The following is a 16,646-nucleotide window of genomic DNA, read 5'->3' as shown; positions in this document are numbered from 1 at the left end:
CATCACTCGTCCCACGAATTCACTCCCATTATCACTCCAGACCACTCGAGGCATTCCGAACCTAGGGAAGAATTCTTTGACAAGGGCTTTGGCTGTGGACAAGGCAGTATCGTCCTTAAGGGGATACGCCTCCACCCACCTGGAAAAGGCACAAACAACGAGTACGTATTTCAGGTTGTTGCACCTCTCCATGTGGATGAGATCTAGCTGCAAAACCTCGAACGGATACGTTGGAGGCGCAAAATGACCAGCTGGAGTTGGGGCTCCCCTACCAGGATTGTACTTCAGACACACCATACAGTTCTTGACCACATTCTCTGCACATTTTGGGATGCCACTATTCTGCCATACTGCGGCCAACAACTTACAGATCCCTTTCACACTGATGTGAGCCATTCCATGAGCCATTGTCACCACTGCAAGCACGTACGCATCGGGTAGCAGCCATCTCTGATGCTCTGACAATTCGACCCAACAACCATTCGCATCCAATCTACCCTTGCTTTCTTTCCATTCATTCACCTCTTTCTCAGTGGCCTCGGATTGTATAGACTTCACACTCTCAATTGTGTCTTCACACATGCCAACATCACCAATCCATCTTGCGGGACCTGCAACATACATTGGACTCATCACATTCCTTGCAGTCTCTTTTGCAACTTCATCTGCAAATGCATTCCCACGACCAACATCATCTTGAATCTTTTTGTGTGCACTGCATTTCACAATCGCAACTTGTAGTGGCAAGGTCAGTGACTCGAGAAGCTCATTAACTAGCTGACCATGTTGGATTTTTGCGCCATGCGCTGTCAAGAACCCACGTTCACGCCACAAACGTCCAAAACTATGGGCCACGCCAAATGCATACTGACTGTCAGTGTACACATTCACTTTCATTCCTTTTGACAACACACACGCCCTTGTAAGTGCAATCAATTCTGCTGCCTGAGCGGAGTTATGTGAAATACGTGCAGTTTCAACAACTGTATGCAAAGTGGTGACAGCATATGCTGCAGTCGTGTCACCATTCGGGAGCTTGAAGCATGAACCATCCACCCATAAGGTACCATCGCATTCAACAAGAGGAGTATCTTGGAGGTCTTTTCTCCCTTTTGTCTCTTCTTCCGTTCTAAGAAAACAATCATGCTGCTCTTCAGCATTCTCTGTCTCAACTGGAATTGGCAATAACGTGGCTAGGTTTAGTGTGCTGCATCGTTTGATGTGCACATGGCTCGCTAACAAAGTTAGTTTGTAACCTGACGATCGAGCACTAGTTAAGTGCTGTGTCTTGGTCCTGTTCAATAACGTGTCCACTGCATGTGGAACCATTACCACTAACGTGTTATTCATCACTAACCCAGCAGACTGTCGAATACAAACAGCTGCTGCTGCTGTTGCTCTTAAACAACTTGGTAATGCTTCAGCGACTGGATCCAAAGTCGACGAAAAATATGCACATGGACGCTGCTTGTCCCCAAACAATTGTGTCAACACTGATAATGCACAACCTTCTCGCTCATGGACATACAATGTAAAGGGCTTACTGTAGTTGGGGGTACCCAACACAGGAGCTGAACATAATGCTGTGCGCAATTCAGAAAAACTTCTTTGACACTCATCAGACCAAGGCACAGGGTTGGGTGTATCTTTACATGTTAATGCCACCGATGGTTTGGCCAGTAAAGAAAAATTTGGAATCCACTGTCTACAGTACGATGTAATACCCAAGAAAGCACGCACTTCTCTCTGTGTTCTTGGCACACTTAATTTTGCTATTGCCTGGATTCTTTCTGGGGTTAGTTTCCTTCCCTCCTTCGATAAGAGATGACCTAAGTAGGTCACTTCTTGTCGACAATATTGTAGTTTAGACAGGGACACTTTGTGATGCAGATCACACAAATGGCGCAACAATGACAACGTGGCTTCTTTACATATTTCCTCAGAATCTGCAGCAATAAGCAAGTCATCAACATACTGAATGAGTGTAGCGCCTTCAGGTAAAACGATCGTATCAAGCTGTGTTTTTAGCGCTTGACTATATATTGATGGACTTTCACAGTAGCCCTGGGGAGCGCGTTTAAAGCGGAAGCTTCGTCCTCCTCAACTGAAGCCAAAAATATCCCTGCTTTCCTCAGCAATTGGGATGCTGAAGAAAGCATTCTTCAAGTCAATCACCGAAAACCAGGTAGCAGAGGCTGGGATCATAGTCAACAGGGCAGTAATGTCAGGAACAACTGGAAATTGTGGCACTACTATTTTATTCACCTCTCTAAGGTCAATCACAAATCTGTACACAGGTGGCTGGGACGGGTCAGTTTGTTTCAAAACAGGCAGAACAGGGCTATTGCAAACATTGCCTCTTGTCTCTTCAATCACATCTTTTTCAATCAAATCATAAATGATCGCTAGCAACGCTTTTTCACCTTCACTGGAGATTTTGTATTGGGGAATGCGCGGCATTCTAACATTGGCTTTCAATGTCACAACATATGGTGGTATTTCCAAGAGACCCACATCGTTAGGACCAGTAGCCCAAAGAATATCAGGTAGAGACAGCAATTCTGTCGGAATTTTATCCTTCGACAAATACATTGGAGAAACCACTTTCTTACCTAGTGTAAGTTGTACTCCCGAAGGAGAACAATACAAAGTCGCATACAATCTTTTTAACAGGTCCAATCCCAACAAGTTTTCACCACAACCTGTTGTCAGAATAAGGGGTGCTTCAAATTCACAAGGACCAACAGACAGGGACATAGGGCATGAAATTGGGTTCCTAACCGGGGCGCCAGAAAAACCTACAGAAACATTCATTTCGCCAGACAAAGGTGCGCCAGGGAGTTTTGAGTGCATCATAGAACTCTTTGTAGCACCAGTATCCAACAGAAAAGGTTCTGACACACCTGATGTAATCACCTCAACGTATGGTCCACTCTGATCTACTGGAACTGAAACAACTCCCTCTCTTTGTCCATGGCTGTCCTAGCAATCATTACCTTCCATATACTCATCTTCTGCATAGTAATCATCAGCGTAGTACTGAGCTGTCCTACCAGATGCGTTATTCTGCTGATCAAACGTATTCATAGAATCTTGAGGCGGAAAGGAGCGCGCATTCTGATGGACGTTGCCACGTCCTCTACCTCTAGGTGTTTGCTGGACACCTCTACCTCTTGTGTTTGATACACCATTTGCGCGCTGTAACAGGATAGGGCAACTTTACTTAAAATGACCCTCTTCCTTGCAATATGAACACTGATTGGGACCCACAGGAACGCGTGGCTGGTTATACTCTACTCTTGGCTTTTGAAACTGTGAAGGTTGCTGATAATTGTTCTGATAGTTATTCTGACCACCATTGTTCTGACTACTACCACCACGTGGCGGGTATGCTTGCTGTAACAGGACCTTCGTTTTTAACTCTTTAGTTTTCTTTTCTGCTCTTTCTTTCTCATCTTTGTCTCTATTTTCATAATATTGTGCAGTAGACAATATCTGTGCTGAAGAAGAAACTGCCCACGAACTCTCTGAATCCTTCAACTTTTTACACAACTCTGGAAGTAGATTGTGTACAAATTTATCAACAAACAGTCGCTGACCACCTTCTGTACTCATGTCTTGACCACTGTGGTCGACAAACGTTTCTTCAAACCTGGTGAAGAAATCAGACACCGTTTCATCTTTCTTCTGCTTACACGCAGACAACTTATCCCAATTTACACGTAATTCGGGCATCAAAGACTTCATATATGTAATAATTCTACCAGGGAGTTCTGCTACTAAAGGCTCAGGTTTAGCACCACCAACATGTCTAGCATCAGCAGCGACAATATTCACCCATGTGTCGCCTAGCTCTTGATCATGATCTGTATGACGAATCTTTCCCCATAAAGGCTGTGGAACAACATTCCCAAACAACATATCTACATCGGCCAAATTCATAATGCATGAACCTGCAGTCTGCGACAATTCCTTGTAATCGGCTGCCGGATTCTTGCGGGGATCGGGCAATGTCTGCTTAAGGGCTAATACTTCAGCTCGTTTCCATGGGACATGTACCCACACACGCTGAAAATGAGGCTGAATAGGTGGGTTAGCTGCTGCGTCTCCCTCCCTCCATACTGGGGGAACCTCTCTCATGGGATATTGTCTTCCTTTCTTCTTGGTAGAAGAATCATAATCAAACAACGACTTGGAAACACCTTCAGTTCTAAGGGATAACAACGTCGCAACGGCTTTCCTAACATCTGAACCCACAATTGTGCCTTTTGAAAATTCGAACCGTACATGGCTCAACTCGGGCGGACTAGAGTCCAAATCATTCTCTTCTAAGTCTTCGCATAGAAAAACACAAATTTTCTGGAAAATGTACCTCTGCTTTGATGCTTCCCACTGATGAAAAACATCCATAACACATTCTTAATCATATATAGTCGGGTTAGTCACCCATCTATGTGCCAAACGATCCAATACTTCTTTCTCCCTAGAATCAGGCAGATGGCTACGCAACGGTTTGTGTTCAGGGGTATTAGTCGGGCCTGCCGCTCCAAACAAAGGATATAAAAGACTAGAAACAGTGCTTGCCACTCTCTGGCGGACAGACGGAGAAGTCGAGGAAAAGACAAGTGGGAAAGCAGGGTGAGATGTGGCAGATGCAGAGGCAGTGTCAGGAGGAGTACCAGGAGTGGTAGTCGTTACAGTAGGTAAAGTTGCAGGAAGTACAGGAAGAGCAGGTGTAAAGGCCGGTGACCCTTGGGAAGGCTGCACCGGAGGAATAGGAGCCAGCTGATGAGTAGCTGGTGGGTGCTGTAGAGGACCAGGGGGTACACCAACCATGGGTTGCACAACTAAAGGTTGTGGAGGTGCTGTAGCGTTTTGCGCGTAGGGCGGTGGTGAACTTAATAAATGCGACATTAGGGGATCTTTTTCAAGCTCTTTTGCTGCTTCTTGCTGAAGAGGTGGCAAAACTGGGTAGCATTTATCTATTACCATTTTTTGTTGCCTGTGCAACTGCTCACTCATCTGTTCTTCTTCATTGTCTTTATACTGCCTAGCAGCTTGCATTATCGAGATACCCCTTTCTCTCTTATTTTTCTTCTCTAATTTAATTTCCTTTTGTTTGGCCTTTTTACGCCATAAGCGGAAAGAATCAAACATTGCCGGCCGGGCTTTCTTCTTAAAAAGTTTAACTTCGAGGTTATCCAGGATTTCAGTATCAAAGCTACCATATTGGGGCCATTTTAAAACTCCATCTTTTCCGGTGTATTTCATCCACACTTCATTGTATGTGATGGGGCCTACCCCATGTTTCACATATGATTCATAGGTTGGAGTCCGAATCGGAGGAACCAGGCACGAGTCCTCCAGTCGGGAGTCCCTATTAGTACAACCAAGACAAAACAAATTTCCAAGTCTGCTAAGACCAGGCATCTTCGCTCTCTAGTCTAGCTTCAAACTTCAAAGGATTATCGATTACGATATTTCTCGTGAATACACGAGTCCTTCGGCTTTGGCGCTTGCAAGTTTCAAATAAAAGCGGTCCCAAAAGGGGACACCAAACAAACTAAGGACTGGGAGACGCTCCACTTATACTTAACTGAGGTATCAATGACGTCACCAGAAGACTCGTCTAATGTTTCGCTCTACCAAACATCAAGGGTCCAAATCAGGGCGATAGTCAGGGCAGCAGTCCTTCGTAGCCGTCGGGACGCGGGGAACCACGCAGCAAAGACCTTCGGAACCACGTCGACATACAGGGGTCGCTGAAGTGGCTGGCCGTCCCCCGAAATTTTCCCACAAAGCTCCTCACGAACATCTGGCTTGGACCGGTACCGCTGATACCGCCCCACATTGGGCGCCAAATGAGGTACTGGGTTTTTTCCGAACCGGTACTGATCCGGTAACCCAGCGGTGTCAGGGCAACACCCAAAGATCTTGAGTCCTTTCCTGATCCAGACCACAGAAACACGAGTCTTCTAGGTGAAGTCAAAGATCGAATTTATTGGCTGCAACCAAGTAACAGGCGTCCTAGAAGTACAACAACACGGTGTGTATATTCTCAGGAGACTGCTAGTTTTTACAGAGCCGGCCTTCTCCTTTTATACACGATATTACACTTCAGGCAAAAATTCTCTGTTTTACAATTCGACCATAAACATATTTTCACAATAAAGAAAAAGCAAAGTCATGATGGCAAGCCCATATTTTTGTTTGTCCAGTCCGTGATAGATTACCTGGTCAGGCCCAGAACTTCCATCAGATATCGATGACACCCCAATAAGATTGGGCACCTCCTCCTTGTAAAACTAGCCATAAAGAAGAAACAGGGACAGGTGTGTGTATGATAAAGTGTGGTTTGTATGCGGTAAATGGTTTATGACATGTTGTGCCTTGATGCTAATCTTGCTCGGCCACTGGGTTGGGGACTGCCCGAACAGGTTTGGCTGGAGGCAGTGAAGGCAGCTCGCCCAGGTCAGAGAGGAGTCAGGAATGGTGGACGTGTCCTTTCAGCTCGAATTCGGCCTGGGTCAATTGACTATGTAAGGGCAACCACAAGATGGATGCCGCTCACAAAATGGAACCCGAGGGTTCAACACAGGAAGTGCGATTTAGGGGTGTTCCCGTCACTCAATCGTGACGCAAATGCACAGGCATAATGTCCTGATCATTACCGGTCTGCCGATACCAAATTCGTCATGGTATGATGATATTTTCTGACACGAGTGTTGGGCTTCGGTATCATAATATAGCAGGGTCCAAGATTTTCAGAACCACAGGTGCGGGAGTCGGGACATGGATCAGAATGGTAAACTGATAAGGATTGGAAAGAGAGAAAGGGCACCCATCCCCCATCTTCTTCACTTCCAAATAAACCCCTAAATATTTGGCTCCACCTCAGCTGCTATCCACATACCCCCACATCACTGTAATGCATGCCCTACACCTCTGCCCCACTCCATTCACTACCCAGCTGACTCCTATGCTCCTGCCCACCTTGACCGCGTTCGACTTTTCTCCACACTTGTCACTATCCACTGGCCCCCAAACACACCTCTGTGCAAACCATCACTAACTGTCTGGCTGCTATACCCCTTCCCACACCCTTGGCACTACCTACCCACCCTCCAATTCTGCCGACATTGAGTTCACTTACAACTGCCCTACACTCCTAAAGCAATCTGCTCAACTAGCCCACCTGATCGCACCCTTCGCAACTTCATTCACTACCCATCTGTCCCACACACACCACTACCCATCTGACTGCCACAACTCTGCCCACACCTCATGCACTAAACTCCTGCCCCAACCTTACATTAGTCAATGCCCGCTTGCCTCACCTGTAGTTACCCACCAGCTCCCACACCCCTGACCCAAATCAAATAAGACCTATTCCATCCATATGTCCCAGACTTCCCTACAAAACTAAACGCCACACCCCTGCCTCACCTCAATCACAATGCACCTGCCCCCATCTCAGCCAATATCCATGTGGGCCAACATATACCCCTTCCATCACTGCCCACCTAACTGCCACAATCCTGTCCCCACCCAAGTCACTAACTGGCAACATCTTTGGTCCCATCTCAGCCACTATCCATCTGCTCTCACCCCCTTCCTTACCGCAGATGGTAACCAATCTCTCACCAAGTTGCTCACCACTCATTTCCTTCTTCAGCCCTGATGACCCGGAGACCCTCAGATTTCTGGGTATTAAAGAACAGCATCTCTCTACAACCATTCCCCCACGTCCAAGGTAGCGCTTCCAGGTTGCATATAACAAATTACATCAAAGCATATTTGCAGGACTCTTTTCCTGACATTCTCTGCTTGCGGCGGCGGAGATAAGATAGGCCTATTAAAAGGGTTCAAATGTGGCGTGGAAGCATTTCTGGGGTTGTTCTTGATGGCACAGTCACGGGTCAATCTAGGTATGATGAAAGAATGAGCACTCCACCACATTTTCTACCAAGATTAGTCAAATAGATTTGAATGATGAGTTCAACAGTGATGTTAATGGAGGCACATTTATTTTCTGATCGTTCATTTTTCAGTGCTGTGAGGCAGTCAGGGAGGAGGGGTGACCATTGGTTCAGCTGTACAATTGATTCACATATGCTGTATTTTAAAATTACTGTTTTTGTCTAAAACTACAAGGGGTTCTAAATATACTCTGAAAACTAAATACACTAGTGTTGGACAAAATCTCCAGTTCCACATGTATGCCACTTCATCACCTGTCTTCCAGCTTGGAAGGTATATGGCCAGGTAGTTTGAAATTAATGGACTGCAAGCAGCATGTAGCACCTCAAGAAATGTTTACGAGTTTAAAGCACTTAATAGTACACAACTAAAGAAGGTTCCACGTCAGTTCAGTTTCTCTTACAATAGCATTCTATTTTCAAAGGAATAGTATAGAAATTGGATTCACGTAAGAAACACAAATTCACGCACCTTCTTATTCGTGCCATTGTGGTTTCTGCCACAACTAAAAACTCTTCTGAAGGAGACAGCTGGAGGCCGTTTGGGAACCGTAAGCCAACCATCAACACCTTCACTTCCTTTGTCACGGTGTCATATTCGAACAAGCTGCAAAAAAAAAAAAAAAGAATAAAGAAATTATTATATTGAAATTTGTGAGAGCAACAAGAGGCAGCATGTTGTAAGATTCCCTGTTTCACATGCAAATATACAAATATTAGAAAATACAGATGATGATGATGCACATGCTGTGCGAAAAACCAGAAAGGATTAACTGAAATTGAGAAAGGTTCTACCGCACAGTATATAGTAAAGCTGCGTATCCAAACTAATCAAATCATGAAAGAATCTTAATTGCTAAAGTTGAAAGCCCCCGAAGACTGAAATGTCTGTCTAAAGACCTAACCCTCCTAAAGAGGCAGCATAAATAGAGGCCTGCTGCGCTGATCCCAAATTTAAATCTCAAATACTGGAACTCAATTTATTGGGCTATGCAATCCATACAACGCAATTCTGCAACACAGTGTTTGTCAACAAGCAATATTGTGGGGCTGAACAGATAATAAAAGCAAATATAATACAAAATGCTCCTAGCGCAAGGCAAGTGCACTTGTATGTATATGATCTTCACAAATTAAAACTTAAAGGGATAATAAAGGTATGTGGTGAAGAAAAAATAATCCGTTACGGATCCCCGAAAAACATCAAGTCAAAAACGAATTAATTATCACTTAACAGAGAAGTGTTTACTGAAAAATGTAAACCACTGAGCACTTTAAAAACGCCAAGGATGCTCATATAGTTAGTGGAGCCAGGGGGTACTGGTCAGGGAGGAGCATGCATGCTCTTTCCTGAGCTTCCCAGCCAACACCACTCTTGCACCAACTGGAACTACTGTCTGTTCCGGTGGAAAACGAGGGAGGAATATAGTACTAACGTTCCAGAAAGGGGTAGTAACCCTGGGTGTCCCAGCTGCCCAGCAGGCGCAGATGGCGATACTGCGGAAGGCAATTTTCAGGTGGTGAAGAGTTGTTCTCACTCCCCAACCCACAGAGCCCTCTCCCAGACGACGGAGGGTTGTACAAAATGGTGGCCACTCAGCTGAATAAGGCTTTGGGTGTTTAGCATAATCCACAAGATCTTGGTGTACTCCTGAACGCCCATAGTTGTGTGAAGAGTTCCTTAGAATATGGAGCAGTGTTGCACTGAACAAAACACAATATGCTGCTGTGCACAAAGCGAGGACCAAGGGCAATAAGCTGAGGAAGTCTGGTAGAGTCCAGAGCGGCATGGCATTAACAACAGCTCTTGCCTATAATATAGCTAAGGATAAGAATAGTAAAGTATCTAGAGAAACTAGGATATCAGGTTAGCAGGACTGTTTTTCTAGCCAAAGCCCAGGGGAATAAAATGTGATAGAAGAGGAGGGTGACTATGGCGAACAGAGATGGTAGTGACACCACTGGAAAGACGCAGTACAGTCTTCAGAAAGCCACAGCTCCTGTGGAGACACGCTCCGAGAAAATGGAGCAAAAGGTTACGGGATAGAAACTACGGTGACAAATACTGAAACCAGGTTAAATGGCTCTGAGAGATGTACTTCCACTGTGGTGGATGAGGTGAAGAAGTTTGGTTATTTTGGCAAAGTGGTTCAACTGCTATGTTGAAACTGAAGTCTCGGCTTGAAATGTTGGAGTCTGAGTGCTGCAAATGGAAGGTCCTATTGTTTCCCCTTGTGGAAATTGAAGGGAGTGCAAATCTCACTCCAACCTTAGTCGACATTGCTTGCTTTTACGGTTTTCTACACATGATAAACATGATCAAAAGTCACAAGCGAGGAGGAGGAGTGTATGTATAGAGTCATGACCAGCATGAACTCTATAATTGCACAAATGCCAGCTAAAAGTTCACCGGCACAGCTACGTTTATGCCATCTCACCATAATTTCGTTCTGAAAGAAAGATATACATTTTGTCTCAAAAAACTAAAAAGCAATAATAACAATAAAGCCTTTTTCCTGTGAATCGAGTGGCATATTTCACCATCTTAGAGGTCGGCTCTGGCCACCCATTCAGATTCCCCATCCTGATTCCCCATCCACTAAACAGTGCAAAGTAGATGCATTATCCGGTTTAGATATGTAAATATATGTTCTTTTAATTCCAGAAAACTACTACATTAATCTCAAAAAGTATAAAGAAGAAACTGAATTTCAGGTTTTGAGCCACTCAGCTCAGCATTTTTGGGACTGACTTAGAAGCAAGCTTCATCTGTCTGGCAGTCCTTTGTAATGAACAAAATACATAATAATAATACGTACATAAAGGAGCTTTCGGTCTTCCTACTTCATCTATTATTCAATGGTAATGTCAATCAAATTTTGTTTAGGCATTCATACACTGAGGGATAGTGGGAGGGTCAGCCCCTTTCAGCTACTACTTTTGTTTGCAGTGCCACTCACATTTTGGATCACCCAACAGGGCTGCTAGTCGTTAACTGCCATGCCAGTGATATCAAGTGACAGCATTTTTACGCTAAGCCTAATCAGCGCTTCAGCTGTCTCTTCGAGACATGCTGCATTCTGGTATAGACTTGAAGCTTCACCCATCTTTTCAATTGGCTCCTGTTACTGTCCTTCGTAAATTGTGGCTTTTAATTTGTGAATAGGCTTAGAAGTCGCTCCTTAGTTCCTCCTTTTTTTCAGTTGTAACCTCCCATGAGGACAGCCCCTGCAACATGTTTTGTTACTCTGTATGTTTTATTTACAGTCTGTGAGCACTATTTTCTTAAATTACTTTCTCCTATTGCACGCACGACATGCTCTCCTGCAATCGCTTTTCTTTTTTAGAGCAGCAATTCAACAATAACGGCTGCGCCATTAACATGCACAATTTTAATGCATTGCGGCATTCTGTGCTTTCTTTTATGTTTTTTTTAAACCACTCTTTATTTTTCACCAGCATGGCATGGTTCGGGTTCAACAATGGCGGGAGCGCCTTTCTTTTCGTATGTGTGGCTCGCCCATAAGACAAGGACATGGATAACATGGAAGGCAACATTTTATTGTATTTTTTCCCCTCAAATATTCAAGTCACGCTAGAACTTTTAACAATTGTGGCGCATCCTTTTTTTGTGCATGCTGCCAAAATAAATTAAAAAATGTAGAAAGTTGCCTTGCATGGACTTAATGTATTTTGGCAGCCGCGCACAACAAAATAAAGGACGCAGCAGCCAAAATACATTATGTCCATGCAAGGCAACATTCTAATTTTTATTTTCATCGTTGAACGCCGCAAATAATATTACACAATGGCGGATGCACGTCTTCTGAGCACTGAACATTTGTTCTTTCCTTCATTGCATCACCTCCTTCAGCGACAATACTTTCAACACGGCGAAACCGGAATACACAACAACCGTTACAGTGGCATAGTGCACATCAAGTTCTACTTGGAAACACAAGGCAGACAATAGGCATTTGAGAGGTACCATGCAACTCCTTGCTCCAGAAGTGGATCAAATCATATTCATCATTCACATGACTTGCACGGTCGAGTGCTTTAGAGTTCCGTGTGACAAGTTGCTGTTTCTGGTATGCATGCGTGTGGTGGAACAGAGGCGATGAGGGCTCTCTGTGTTTTAAGCTTCTGGATTGTGGATGGAGTCTCTCTTCCTACTACCACCAGGAATACAGCCCTGTGCCGAGCCAAACTTCACTTCGCTTTCTCCATAAGTATCAATGCCGCCCTTCCCTTCAGCTGCTTCATTACAACTGTTTTTAAAGAGAGGATCTTACCCGTGGACATCCATGTATCCCCAGTCATACTGTGCGTACCATTGCCCAAGCGCAGCCTGGAGTTAAGGGTAGCTGGCTATTAAGCCCCAATAGCCTCGTGCACAAGCATCATCACTCTCCTTTGATAACATTCATGACAGTCACATTAAACTTGAACTCAAGCTTATCGCCACAAACCGAAAGCTGTGGCAGTCATAACAGCCAACCTCTACCCTACATTTCTGCTGCCTAACTTCCTTTCTTTCCACCTCGTATTGCAGTCTTCTATATCACTGTGCTCTTCTGCATCACTATACTTGGTTTAGAAAATGCTTTTCCCCTTTCTTTTATTTCACAAGGCTCGCACAAGGACATATTGTAAAGGTACATTGTGCACTTTAAGTATCATAATTGAGGCCCGAAAATGCACTAAGCTAGTAAAGGGTGCAGTACCACAGGCTAATACTAGGTGTCCTCGTGGAGTTGATAAGGGACCTCTTTTAGCCACATAAGATACTAAGCTTACTCTGTGTGGCCTATCTTCTTTTATACATGGAGCAATATTATAGACTATTAAATCAAACACAAGAGATTGTTTTACAGCACACATTTTGAATTCACATGTTAGAAGGTGCTCATTGTATGTAATGATGAAGTAAAAGGAGACTTAGTGACATAAATCTATGCTTAAGGTCATACAATTTGGTCAGGCTTTCTGGCTTTACAGTTCACAATTCAGCCACAATATGCATATCTCTTTCTCCCTCATTGTTTCACATCAAATGTCACTGCCTCGTCTTTAATTGTTTGTGTGCAGGGTTAGATCATGGGTGATAGCAGAAGCCACATAAAAGCTGTACTAGTTGTGTGCTCGAAGGTCCAAGATGACCTCGCGCAGAGCCAGGCAGCTCTAGTTCAACCAATCACTCACCCATTCATCCATACAGCTACTCAATCAATCACCAAAACCGTCAGCCGCCATTTGGCTGATTCTTGCATCACCCAACTTAACAAATCACACTTAATAAATCTTCTAATCAATGAGTTAATTTGAAAAAACGCAGGGCCTATTGATTTTGCCACTGATTATTTCTGTAACTGATGTCAAAACCTTCGATGGAAGCGATTATTAAGAAACTATAATCTGGGAACCCCACGCCAATTAACTTTTTTAAGCACCAACCAAAATATGCTTTTGTGAAGTTTTGAACAAAATTTGCAAACGGTTGCAGCGTTTACAGAACAAAACTCGTTTTCTACGGACTAACCATCTAACTATAAGCGGCCACGCCCTGCGACCAACCCCCGCATTCCGATAACCATATGCCGTGCATACCCTTTGGCCGTGTGCAGAGGGGCTTGGCCAAAAGGTCGACCCTGCAACCAGACCCTGTGACCAACTCCCCAAAGGCAGCCAGCCCAGTAGAGGAGGCACGTGGTCCTCCCTGGGTTGATTTCAGCCCAGGGACCCTATCTCATTGGGCCCAGTACATTTTGTGGGGGACACCTGGAGATTTTGGCAGAATACTGCACTTTAAAAAAAAAAAAAAAATTGCAGTGGATTAGCAGATCTTTTGCAAATTTGCAGCAAATTGGCCCTAATTTGATGTGATTCCGTTCATCAATTTAGCCTGTAGTTGTGTTCAAAATCCCCAAGGGAAATTGCTATGGGGAAACCCGTTTTGGGACCCTCCCTTTTACTCGCCCACTTGACAATTCACCCCAAAACTTTCCAAACAGCAGCCGAAGTAAGCAGCGTACTACTTTTGAAATTTCATGAAGAATCGTCAAATGGGGCCAAAGTTATTAGCTAAACAAAAAATACTTTTCCTATGGAAACTAGGTCCAAAATATAACTACCTACTGGCAACCGCCAGTAGGTAAACATACACACAAAGATATAATACTTATTTCAGTGCAGTCCTTCCTTAACCATAATCCGGCCAGTCGGAACATAGTCCTATTTCGAGGTCTGTGGCCGCCCCAGTTTTTCATTTCACAAATCTTGTCACCCTACATAAGTGAGCTAAAGAGAAAGTTCAATTTCCCAAGGGCACCTGGAAGGTGGTGGCCCTGGGCAATTGCCCACTTTGTCCATGCCTTAAAAAGACTCTGTTGTCTGGGCCGGCGAGATTCCCCATGCAACTGTTTCACTGGGTAAGTATTCCCCACTTCTTACTGCTAGCCCTTCCATCTCTACACCTTCTCTTACCCACCTACCTTGCTTGACTCTGTAGTCTGTCCCACTCACAAAAGCCTGCTTCTGTGATGTGCTTGCCAAGCGGTCAACATAGTCATTACACATAATTCACATGCAAAAGCTCAAATGTATTTTCTTTTTAGATGGAAATGCTGTCTGCATTAGTAATCCATCTCCTTTTTTTAAATTACAGTGCTCTATTATTTGTCTCTTCTGACTATAATCTATGTTTCTTAAGATGAAGCTCCACCATTGTAAGATGACTGCCGTATTCAATGTGTAAAGAATTAAAATGCTTTGCCCCTTTTTAGGTCGAGCGACCTATCTCAATGCGCATGAGCATTGAGCGGGAGCTCGATATATAGGCGCTTAAACAGAGCTTACCGAGATCAGGCGATTTCTTCCAGTGCATGTGAAAGCGCGTGCACAATGCCACCAGCCGCTTGCCTCGCATTACCACATCAAAGGCGGCCGCGTCTCAGGCCCCTGCTGCTTAACACCCTCATGCCGCTCTCCCCACTCCGCCCCCTCCCCTGCCCGCCGTGTCGCATTTCTCCTCGTACTTTCACGTTGACGGCCGCAGGCCGTCTCTCGTGTTTCTCATTGTTTTTTTTACTTTTCTTGTTCTCGGTGCTGCTTTGTCTTTAGCCTGCTGATGTTGTGTTTTTTTTACTTTTCTTGTTCTCTGTGCTGCTTTGTCTTTAGCCTGCTGATGTTGTGGCTGCGGGTTTGCCGAGAGCCTCCAGACGCTGCAAACTTGTCAGCCAGAGAGGCGGGTCTGAAGTGTAGGCTGCTGTACAGAAAGAGATGCGTGCGAGTGCTCAATGTGACAATCCTGGAAGCGTGCTGTTCTCTCAGTTCAGCGAAGCAATTCTAGTCCCCAGGCATAATGTTTGCGAATACTTTCCTGGTCTGTCCAGAGCATCTTCTGCCTCTTCCTTGCTCGTTTGCAAAGCCTGGCTGCTAGCCGGCACTGTCGCACATCCCCTCCCCTCGTGCTGATTCTGTCCCGGTTAGTCATGGATGCGTGAAAACATCCCCTCTTTGAAAGAAAAAATATATCTCTTTTGACATTTGACTAAGACTGTTCCATATACTGCCTTTGTTATATTCAAGTAGTTGTCCTTTTTTCACGTGTCACGTTATTATGTCGCACAAAAGATCACGATTTTGGTTTTTCGCACTCAAAATATACTTTTGGAGTGTTATGATTTTAGATATTCGACAATTAAATAACCTCACAAGAGTGATGTGAAATTACGGTTTTTCTCTTGGGCATTGACGTGCCCTATATTTTTGTTCGCATTTGTATATTTTTTATACACAGTCTTTTAACTCATACATCTTTGGTGCTACCAGTCTAATTGAAGAAATGTTCAGCGCTAATCTTGTGTTGTTGTGTGCCACATCAAAGTGGCAAATACATCAAATTAACACTGAAATCAATATATTATACTGGTATTTGTATCGCAAATGCTCTCTAAAGCGAGTAAGGGAAGGAGTTAGTCCCATACTCCTGGAAAGCGTGAAGCTCTCGAGCACAGAGTGGTATTTGAGTGCGAACCTGTCAGTATCTCAGGGCAGTGCCTGTCGTGAAGGGGGCCATTAGCAAGGGATTACTCCTGCGGACCAGTGGCACAGCCGAGTGTAGCATCAGCTGTGTGTCTGCTTCTTACATGCAAGGTGTCTGAGGCTGGGGCTTTGCATGATGAGCATAGGTGTGTAAATGTCCCAGTTCCAGCCTTTTTCATATCCGTAATCCAGTCCTATGTTGATTGGTTCAGGACTTTACCTTGTGGGTATATAGGGAGTGCATTTTTTTTCGTATCCTACACTTTTTCTTACTATACTTTCAAAAAAATTTCAGTTTCAAGTAATTGTTTTTGTATGGCTGACTGAAAGATACTTCTACCGCACACTCCTCACCTTGTGAATACCCCCAGGTGCCAGACTAGCTCCTGAGATTTTTCATGTTTTGCGAGAGTGTGGCGGTGTGAGCCTCTACATCAGCTTTGTCCTGCTGCTGAAGTGACATTGGAGATGCATATAAGCACCACCCTTCTTGCTGATGTCTGTACCTTTTTTCTATGACGTTGGTCGCGGATGGGGAGCTCACTCCCAAACTTTTTTCTTCATTATTAATGGGCTTTTTGCATAAAATGCCTCCTTTGTGCCAGAAAACCTGTTCCCACC

At 44.4% G+C, this 16,646-nt stretch overlaps 1 protein-coding gene and 1 pseudogene across 3 annotated transcripts in view; both read right to left on the bottom strand.

The window, feature by feature from the left end:
* APMAP (adipocyte plasma membrane associated protein) overlaps positions 1-16,646 on the bottom strand; it is a 484,771-nt gene that overhangs the window by 142,216 nt on the left and 325,909 nt on the right. For both annotated transcript variants that reach the window (XR_015296645.1, XM_086927147.1), the window contains exon 7: positions 8,452-8,586. Coding sequence is in view for 1 of the 2 variants with exons in the window: in XM_086927147.1 (XP_086783273.1) it covers positions 8,452-8,586 (135 nt within the window). In the remaining variant the exon portion in view is untranslated. The remainder of the gene's footprint in view (positions 1-8,451; positions 8,587-16,646) is intronic.
* LOC147708444 (uncharacterized) lies at positions 2,983-5,821 on the bottom strand (annotated as a pseudogene). Its single transcript, XR_015296644.1, has one exon. The product of XR_015296644.1 is annotated as an uncharacterized LOC147708444 (transcript).

Source organism: Lissotriton vulgaris, chromosome 6 (assembly GCF_964263255.1).
Source record: "Lissotriton vulgaris chromosome 6, aLisVul1.2, whole genome shotgun sequence".
Taxonomy (NCBI): domain Eukaryota; kingdom Metazoa; phylum Chordata; class Amphibia; order Caudata; family Salamandridae; genus Lissotriton; species Lissotriton vulgaris.
Note: the sequence above shows the minus strand (reverse complement) of the source record. Positions and strands in the feature narration are given on the sequence as shown.